This window comes from Trachymyrmex septentrionalis, unplaced genomic scaffold (genome assembly GCF_001594115.1).
Source record: "Trachymyrmex septentrionalis isolate Tsep2-gDNA-1 unplaced genomic scaffold, Tsep1.0 scaffold81, whole genome shotgun sequence".
Lineage (NCBI taxonomy): Eukaryota > Metazoa > Arthropoda > Insecta > Hymenoptera > Formicidae > Trachymyrmex > Trachymyrmex septentrionalis.
In genome coordinates this window covers 265,146-275,487 of record NW_017305997.1, presented here as the reverse complement: position 1 = coordinate 275,487, position 10,342 = coordinate 265,146, and the positions used below count along the sequence as shown (strand labels likewise).

At 43.1% G+C, this 10,342-nt stretch overlaps 1 protein-coding gene and 1 long non-coding RNA gene across 2 annotated transcripts in view; one reads left to right on the top strand and one right to left on the bottom strand.

Moving 5' to 3' along the window:
• LOC108754861 overlaps nt 1-3,791 on the top strand; it is a 5,864-nt gene extending 2,073 nt beyond the window's left edge. The window contains exons 2-3 of the long non-coding RNA XR_001939736.1: nt 74-79; nt 3,782-3,791. This is a non-coding gene — a long non-coding RNA (uncharacterized LOC108754861). The remainder of the gene's footprint in view (nt 1-73; nt 80-3,781) is intronic.
• Nucleotides 3,792-4,157: 366 nt separating this feature from the next.
• Nucleotides 4,158-10,342, bottom strand: part of LOC108754825 (protein abrupt) — a 60,899-nt gene continuing 54,714 nt past the window's right edge. Inside the window, exon 7 of the mRNA XM_018497447.1 lies at nt 4,158-4,441. Within this exon, the coding sequence (XP_018352949.1) occupies nt 4,158-4,441 (284 nt within the window). The remainder of the gene's footprint in view (nt 4,442-10,342) is intronic.

The window sequence follows — 10,342 nt, the reverse complement described above, 5'->3', positions numbered from 1 at the left end:
TGTGTGTGTGTGTGTGTGTGTGTGTGTGTGTGTGTGTGTGTGTGTGTGTGTGTGTGTGTGTATTTCGTGTAAGTGTCGAGTGTGAAATACCTTTACTACGTATGCACTCCTATTTCCTTACGTATGACAAAACAATTAAACCCTGGGTTTAACCGACTCCTCCTCCACTCCGGAAATTCCGCGTTATGACGTTATTATTCTAACTTTCGAATTTCGCCGCTCGACTCTCTGCCAATAACTCGATCCCTCTACTTAAACTTAACGCTAATTCATTGTACCACTTAAAGGTATCCTTCCCCCCTCCCGCCTTTGCCTCTGCTTAGCAGAACAGCCGAAAACAATATATATATTTTGTATATATATTAAGTAAAAGATTCATTATATAACTTGGCATACGCGACCGTATCTATTTACACTAGCATGTGTGCTGTCCACGTGCGTGTGTACGTATGTCTCTCCCATAACTCTCTCCTCCTCTCTTCCTATCTCTCTGTGTACGTGTATGTACGTGTGTGCGCGCGCGTGCGTGTATTGTGTGTGTGTGTGTGTGTGTGTGTGTGTGTGTGTATGTTCCTATCATCACATACGTAAACGACACATAACATCTTTGAATATCCTTTTCCCGCGGCTTCTTCCCCCGGGAATTAACTTCTCTATAACTATGTAATCTCCGTCGTCCAGCATCATTAATCCCATCCCCGGCGATTAACTTCCTTTTACGCTCGCTCGGGACAATCGATGTCACCTACGCTCGAATAATTTTCGCTTTCCTCCATCACCTCCTTCATCAGCGCATCGGCGCTAATCCCACCGATCTATTCGATGATCAACGCTACTCTGTATTATCACCTCTCTCGCTTCATCCCCGGGACGAACGGTGCAACCAGCCGCTTCAGCAACGTCCGACGACACGTCGGGTGATTTCGCGTTGCAATTTCGACAACGGATCACGACGCATAATTGCGGCTCTTCCTCCTTCCCGCGAATCGCTTCACGCGCGCATTCACGACTGCTCATGCAATATGTGTACGCACTCGCTCGCTCTCGCGTTCACTCACTACGGCTTCACAGTTGTACATACATGTTGTGTTATTTCAATAATGCGCCCTCGCGACAACAAAACGGAAAGAAAAATGGACCTACAGTGAGTGCAAAAAGTGTTTGCGCAGAGAAAATATTTTTTTCTTTTGAAAAAACTTTATTTTTAAAAAGTAAATATTATCCAGCGAGAAACGAGTCGTCGAATCGATATCGAATTCGACGCCGATCCGACGTTTAATTGAAGATCATTTCTTGCTGGGTAACTGACAATTTATTCATAAAGAATAAAATATAGATTTCTGTATGTATTTCTTAAAATTATATATACCAAAAAAAGATGTGTGTGTATTAATTATAGAAAATATATCATCTGCGAAAAATGAGCGAAAATTAAAAATTCTATTGTACGAATGCTTAAAAAGTATTCGTACAATCGAGAAACTTATAATCAGAAATACATGCGAAGATCGTTTGTTTATGTTAGAACAGAATGTATTCATTGTACAACATTACTAATTAATGTTTATTTCTTGCTTATTAAATAAGACTTTTTTTTATAAAAAAAATTTCCTTATACGAATACTTTGTGCTCTCACTGTATTTTACGTACAGATAGATATCATGTGCGCGAATCGAAGATCTCGGAGCTTCTCGAACGAATGAACTTCGTGGGACGGGAATGATTGTAGAAACGAAACATCGAGAATGTACATGTGTTTGACTAGCGTGAATGGATTTTGATTTATGGTACAAGCGAGGTATGTAGCAATTTAAAATTAATCTACAGTCTGCGTAAGCTCCGAGATCCACGATCTTGCGCTACCCCTCGCAAGAGGGTAGCAATGGCAGGAGAACTGCTCCGACATTAACCGGACAAAGTAGTAGTAATAGTAGTAGTAATAATAGTAGCGGCTGTACGGAATGTACAGGTTTTATTGTACTGTAATAATATATCGCTATTGTGTTCCCTGTGTGTAATGCATTGCAAAACGATGAGGTAGTACTGTCATACTTTTGGCAGAGTTATGCGCGCGCGTGCGCGACGAGTGCTCACGTATATATTTGGCATGTTGAATGTTATTATAGAAAAAACGGGGAGAAAAAAAAAGAAAAAAAAAGAAGAAGAAGAAAAGAGATGAAGGAAAAAATAAAAATAAAAATAAAAACAAAAATAATAATAATATAAAAGAACGGAAATGAACTCTCTTCGGCTTCTATCTCGTGTACTATTATATCCCCAGCTCGCGCACGACGCGCTTTAAATACTAAATAATTCTCTATATCGTCTCTATTGTCTCTGATAACTTACGGTAGGCGGATATCGTTGTGAGAATAACCGTTTAAAAACTTTCTGCGAAAGAACAAAAAAGAAAAGAAAAAAAAAAATAAACGAAAGGGAGAACAAGTATAAACGGAACAAAAATAAGACAGATTAATCTGTATAAAGTGTAAATACTGTAACAAGTAATATCGTGGGTGCCATCCTGACTAGGAGTATATCTCTATATATCTATACATATAGGTAATGTGTAATATAAATCTATTGCATTGATCACATCTCATACAACCGGGATAGCAACTATTTCGCGCGTAACCGCGCGCACTGTTTAAGATCACACGTGTGTGATCGATGGCTATACTCTATATTCACGGTACGCGACTATTGCTCCGGACAAAAGTCCGCATTTTAAACATTGTAAACAGGTAACAAAGTGGTAGTGATCGTTTCGCCGCGAGGCATCGCAGCCGTTGCGACGAACTTCCGTGGCGAATGCGTTCGTTTTTTTTTTCTCTTTTTATTATCATTTTTCCCCCCCCCCTCCCCTCCCCCGAAAGAATCGACGTCGACATAATAGTATAATGATGTACCAACGATGATTATTGCTCGGTCGACGTGCTAGGTACACGCATTCGCCAAGAAGTACTTCACTTCCGTGAACAGCTGCGTGACTCTCCCACGGCTAATCGCACGACAGTCGTCCGCCCTAGAATCGCAGTAATCTCTCGTAAACGTTATATATAAAATCGTAACTGTATAAAAGATGTGTACTTCGTCGGGTGTCGTCTTGGCGCGATTTCGGATATGTGGGTGTCCCGGCGCGATTATATTATATATATTTATCAATAGCGGAGTGCGCGTTGTACGCGAGTGTACAAAAAGGCGAAACTGAAAATTAAACATTGTGTGATTACTCCAGAGTAGAAAAAGCGTCTTGTCTTTGGCACTGGTGCGCGCGTAAACGTAACGTATGTGGTTGGACATAGGTATCGCACATCGGAACGTCGCGATCCTACAGGCTTGACTTCTCAACAGCGATAGTAGTAGTAGTAGTAGTACCAGAAACAGGTAAACCGGTTAACGGCGTTAACGATTACAAATGCGACGGCGAGTAATCCGATCTATGTTGAACTATCAAAAAGGTAGCGTTTTTCTTTCCTGGCGCTCGTTCGCGCCACGATTTAAGTTTACCTGAGTTTGCATTGGTTCTCTCTCTCTCTCTCTCTCTCTCTCTCTCTCTCTCTCTCTCTCTCTCGTCGCAGTCGCCCGCGCTATAACGGCTCTGCGTGTACGTGCGTTTTTTATGCGCCATATTCGCTGCTCAGGTCGTTACCTTCACCCGCTATCTCTCCTCTCTCTCTCTCTCTCTTTCTCTCGTTTAAAAAGCTCCTAGTTAATAATTCCTTACTTGACCGTTGCACTTTCATTGACTAGCTTTGTGATTCGCAGCGTTTTCGCGAGCGTGCTCGAGGCGCCGTGCGCATCGTTGTTCCGTGCCTCCCTCATGTTTCATTTTCTCGCCCCGTACGAATCTTCATAGTCGTGCCCCTCGTTATATATGATTTCTCGACGATTCCAGGCGCGCACAGAGCGGAGAGATCGCTCTCGCGACGTGGAACCGGGACGGCGTTCGCTGACGACGACGAAGGGATAAACGAAGGTACCTATAACTGCAGCCTCTCCTCTCGTCTCGCACGCTCTAATCGCGGTCCAGTCTCGCGGTCGACTCTGGCGAGGTGATTACCGGAACTGTTGCTTCCGGTACCACCGCGCGTGGACCACGCGGACGGCGGCCGCGATGGCGACGGCGAGAATGACAGCGACGCCGAAGACATTGTTACTGGAGCACAGTGTCCGAGATGTTGGAGAGCACGGTGTCCGAGATGTTGGAGAGCACGGTGTCCGAGACCGAATGGTTGGACTGCTGGAATTCTTGCTTCATGCTAAGCTCGGCTTTGTGCTCCCGCGCAATATGCCGTCTGACGGTGTTGTTCCTGGTGAACGTCCGCGCGCAGTACGGGCACGGCACTCTAATGCCCTGGTGACGTTGCCGCACGTGAGCGCGTAGATTCGTCTCGTACCCGTACAGTCTCTCGCAGAAGGGACACTTTAATTTCCTACCTGGAAAAAGTACAAAACCCTCGTTTACAAATCCAATCCGTCAAATAAATAAGCCGATTATATGCTACGTTTATTTGGCGCTAAATCACTAATCGGCCGTGAACAAACGCAAATAAGAACGCTGTAATTTTCAAAAGAGTATAAGCGTCGCTCGTGTACGTGGCGGTTGAAAATATTAATGGGCACAAAAAAATATTTCACGGAACTGTCCCGCGCGTGATGTACATCGGTATTATGCAAAAGACCTAGTACACAAAAAAATCTTTTCTTTTTCTTTTCCTTTCAAAGGTAGTTAAAATTTTTCCACGATTGCCCGATTTAATTGACACGTAAGCCTATGAGCTAATCATAGTGTTCTGCGTATAAACGCGCGTGTAATGCCGCAGCGAACAACCTTCGGGGAAGGAAGACCGAATGCAGATTGCGCAACCCAGCTTCTCTTCTTCCCCCCCCCTCTCTCTCTCTCTCTCTCTCTCTCTCTCTTTTACACATATATAATTTTTTTTCTACCAGTGCGCAGCCGCGCTTCGCCATTAGTCCCATCGGCGAGAAGAAAACAAAGTTTGGGCTGAGGCGAACGATTCATGGTGGAGCATTAGGCCAATGCCTCCGAGATTGTTGGCGCGTGCAAGGCCAACCTCGAGCTCCGCGGGCTCTAATATACTTCCCGTCCAATCCGATTAACTTGCGCCAGAAGTACCATTTACATTTTACAGCAACCGCCGGTTCGGCCTCCTCGCTACGCGCGAACGTGCAAAACCGATCGCGGCCGATAAACGATCTACAACTCTGTTCGCGTTGTTCAAAATCTACGCAAATATTTGCGCTTAAAAAATGAGATAGATATATATTTCGACGTTGAAGAGAGAAAAGGCGAAGATGCTGAATTAATTAAGTGCAAAAAGTATTAGCAATGCGAATAGACCTTTTGTCATATGAGTTATTCATAAAAAATAAAAATGGACTCAAGTCACTACTCTAGCTTTTTTTACGGTCACTTTATTTATGGTGTGGAATTGATTTTTATTTTTTACGAACATATAAAAACAAAATAAAAGTAAATTAAATTGATAGATAAATCAAACATTCTTAATACTTTCTACTTCTATAACAAACGCATTTTTCCTAATTTTGGACTTATGCCACTTGTCAACTGAGGGGCTCATATATAACGCAGCCTGCATACTTCTAAAATCGTTACCCTAAACCTGATATAGTCGCAATTTTTCAGACCTTGATTATTGTACGATACTTTTCTTGCTACGCAATACGTAACGACGCATTATAATAGTGCAATATATTTTCTAGTTATATATTGTTAAGATTATTTCTAAAGCTGACGTTTTTACATTGTTGAAGTAGCGAAATTAAATTATAATCCGCGCTAATATTAGACTGAATTAAATGCTAAAATATGCATTAAAGCATTTAAGAAACAACGTTCCTCGAGAGAAACCTGACACATAATTAAATGCTCCTTCGATTCAAGATCGATATAAATTATGATACGTTGTAAAGATGTACCGTTCTTTAAAAAGTATGTCATAATATGTCAAATTCTTTTTTTAATTTATCGCCACGTTGAAAAAAGATAGGAATAGGATTAGAATAATTTTTGCTATCCAAAGTGGAAAGTAGAGTTAGATTTAGGCAACATGGAATTTGTGTGTGTGTGCAATAAAAATTAAAACAACTTTTGCTGTTAATTCACATTATATGAGAGCTGGCCGTGACACCGTCCTCGGACTTCATCCCAATGTATAAGCAAGAAGCTCACTATGAAGTCGAAGGGACTCCGTACTGTATCAATGGCGTGCCTCCGAATGAGAAGCGCGTTAGTCTCGTCGCCTGTTAACACACGAGATTTCTCTTTGTCTAATCCCAAAGAGTTGCGGCGATGTTCTCAAACGTCGGGTCATCGTGACATCATCGGTCCCTAACAGCGGCATTGCACGCGCGTGCGTTTAACAATAATAATAAGTTCTAACGTAATTCTATGCTGAATCACAGTCGATGAATTGGCCGAAATTTGCGTTTGCGTTTCACGAGCATAGCTGAACGGGGGCCATTCACCAACGGGCTGCGCGTGACACACCGTGTCATTAACGAAATTATATAGATTAATCGGAAACAGTTCGGTGGAGAGTCGAAGGAGAAAAAAAAAGAAGGGGCCGCCCATCATCGCGGGGCCGTTTCTTTCTTAAACGAAAGGATTCCTCGCTACAGCGATTCAGGTGTCACGAGAGATGGCAGGGAAAGATGCGAGTGATGAGAGGAATCGCGCTGGAACGAGTCAGTCACATGCTAGAGCATCGTAAAAATTGTTGCCACATTCAACGCTTAAATAATCGTCGGCGTAACTGACGCACGCATTCACGTACACATAGAAAAATATCATTCTCTGTTTGCTAAAAAAAAAAAAGTGATTACTTAATTAATTTATTTTTTTTTTAAGTAATAGTTATCTTTAATAAAGAATATTTTCTTGATAATAATTTTAAAATATATTTATTACAAATTTTAAAATTGATTATTATGTATATATTTAAAAAACAAAAATTTATTATTATTTTGTTTTATTATAAAACTGCGATTATTATAAGCAAATATATTTGTTTTAATTTAATAATCTTGATTGAAATATTAAACTTATTAGGAATCTCTAGAATATTTTGAATAAATTGTAATGGACTTATAATACAGATTCGCGGTTATATGAACTTTTCAAATATTATTAAAACAAGTATATAATTATTACTTGTGTACAATAAATATTTTTCTGTATACATGTACGATGCATTTCATATAAAAAAAAAAAGAAAAATCGATTTTTAGAAATTTTCTTCCATTGCTCGTGACTTATGAGAGAATCTTTCTTTTTTTCAATCATCATTCTCGATCATTTTTCTTAATTGTTATCTACACTGCATTTATTATCTATATTAGTGTCACCCTCCCATCATGCAACGTTACGCGATTCCGAGATTTATTCGTTTGATACACAACTGCGTTCGATGTCAACTTGACGCGCGTGGAATAAACGACCACATTTATCATTAAACATGCGCCAAAAATACGGGCGAATGACGATATCAGTCGCGGCGTATAAAAAAACACGATGTGCGCGTGTTACGTACGGTATCGCGCCGGCTCCTCGGTGGCGGACTGCGCCTAAAAATAGTGGGCCGTGGCATCCTAGAAAATGTAAACGGGGCCGCGGGGCAGCACACACGGTCTCGTGCAGCTGACTATGAAATTCACAAAGGACCCGCGCGCCGGAACAAAGGCACTCGTACGCGCGAAGACGCCGTAAGCCGGAAGAGAGAGAAGGAGAGGAGAGTGGCTGGACGGGCTCTGAAAGAGAGAGAGAGGGGGGGGGGAGAGAGAGAGAGAGAGAGAGAGAGAGAGAGAGAAGGAGAGGAAGAGAGGGCTCGATGAGGAGGATCATTGGCATAAGGAGAAAGAGCAGGCGGGACGAAGCTGCGGGGTAGATACGCCCCTGAAACATGCAGAAACGCAAAACGGTGCCGGTCAGGAAGCGGGACGCTTCTGGGAAAGGTACCGCGCCATCTGCGCCGCCCAAGAAATCGCCGATCCGTCGCCCGGGTCTCCCGTGTTTATCGATGATTACCACACATAGCTACGTTCCCGAGTGTATCGAGGTGCGGAGCCATGCGGCGCTGAAATTCTTGAAAAATTCGCGAGTTTCATTCCGCCGCGAGAGTACGTACCTCGACGGAAGGCCTCGGGGCACGGTCTAAGTCTAAGATTGTTCGAAGTTTCGATAATTCGAGGAAATGTCACTGCCCGAATCTCTGTCCTAGAAAACAAAGTTTGCCTTTCCCTCCGCACGCATGGCGCGTTATTAAACCGTTATTATAAAGGGCTCGAACGAACGCTCCTCGGAAAATAATTAAGCGATCCAATTAGTCCCCCGAGCCCGGGTACTCGCTCGCGCCTCGAATTATCGTCACGTCCCGGGGAGGATCGCTGAGGGCCACTGAGTCGATGGTCTGGAAGGATGCGAAAGGGGATACGGCGATTTGGAGCAAGTCTCCAATTCTTGGAGGAATCGTGCGTGTTTGACCGTAGGGCCCAGGGAAGAAGGAGACGGAGAATCGAGGAAAAAGGCGAGAGAGAGAGAGAGAGAGAGGGGGGGATGGACGGGAGATTGGAGGCGGCAAAATGGAAAGGTTAAGTTACGAAACGCAACGGCAGCCTCCAAGGTCTCCCCCGTCCCTCAATCCCCACACCTCATCGGTCGATCTGACCCTTTTTTTCTCTTTTCGGCTGAATGGATCGAACAAACATGTAACGCAAAGAGTGACTCCTGATACACGCAGCTCTACCGCAACGTGCAGCTATTCACCGCGGCTTTACCGCGATCGATCGCAGGCCGCAACGCTGCTGTCAAGCGTATCACTCTTATCAGCGTACGGCCCTCCCGTCCTCATTTTCGGCCCTCCCGGATGCGTAGCGATCTCGTCCGAGCCTCCGCTGATATGTCTTATGCATTGACGCGTATGTGAGCGAGCTGGGAAAATGGAGGCCCCAGAGTCAAAGATGGTATCGCGTTAATTCAAAGTAGTTTTCAGGGTACGCGAAATAGAGTGCTTACCAATTGCTTATCACATCTTAATACAAATGTACATAGGAATGTACAAAGTATAGCATTGTGCATGACTCAATTGGAACAGAATATGTACGCTTCGAATACGTTACGATATCGATATAGAATTAGATTAAGGCTCATATTCATAGTCGATTCTTATATTTGAGACTGTCTTAAGTACAGTCTTAAAATGTCAGCCAATCACAGAGGATCGTTTTAGCATCTTAAGACATTACTTAAGACGGTCTTAAAATACAAACGGACTATAAACATCGCTCTAAATGTAGCTTCTTCGGCTTGTATTGAATGAAAAAAAAAAAGCAAAAATAGCCACCCAACGTTCTCCAATCTCATTTATAGCCGCTGCAATTAGTAACACATAATAGACTTTCTATAATAAATCATTATTTAAGTTTAAGTCTTAAGCCGTAAGAAATTGATCGATCACAGTTGAATGTGCGAAGAATAATTGATTATGGTTGGTCAATTTTTTACGATTTAAGACTCAAAGTTTAGGTAATAACTTAATTATATTGTAGAAAGCCCGTAATTGTCCCTAGACAAGCTTATAGAATCGACTAGTAATTCTTGGGCTAATTACAGATGTAGTGTTATGTCGACGATTACAGCAATTGGAACGCAGCTTGTATCGCCGTGTATACGAAAATGTAATTTTATAGTTAGGAAGCATCCGTAGAAGATAATAACGATAACGATCATCTATTTTCTTTTGCGATGGCAGATATAATATAAAAATGAAATACTAGATCCAGCCTCCGGATATACTGCAGGATTTCATTATGTAGAAAATAGAGGTCCTGGAACCGACCGGAACCACCCTGCCGGAAAGTTAAAAATGCTGCGTACGCAGAGAGAATAGAACGATGCGTGTGCGTATGCGCCGTGCGGCGCTGCGGATCTCGCCAGGCCTTGACACATTTTGTTCGGTGGCGCCAAATTGGTCGCTTCGGCGAGCACTCGCTCCAAACGGGTGAGGAAGAGGATGGAGGAGGAGGAGGAGGAGGAGGAGGAGGAGAATGGCCGAAAGAGAGGGGACAAAGGGACGAACAAATCGGAAGGATAAGAGAGACCGCGGCACGATAAGAGAGAACGGGATGGCAAAATCAACGATATCGAGGGAGCCAGAGAGAAAGAAAGAGAGGGAGAGGAGGCCGAGGGCCAAAATGGTGAGAAGATAGAGGAGGGCGAGGCAGAGGAAAATCAATGTCAGGCAACGTGCGTTGCAACCCGAAATCAAGGGAGCTCAGGCCTCCCACGCTGTTCCCGGT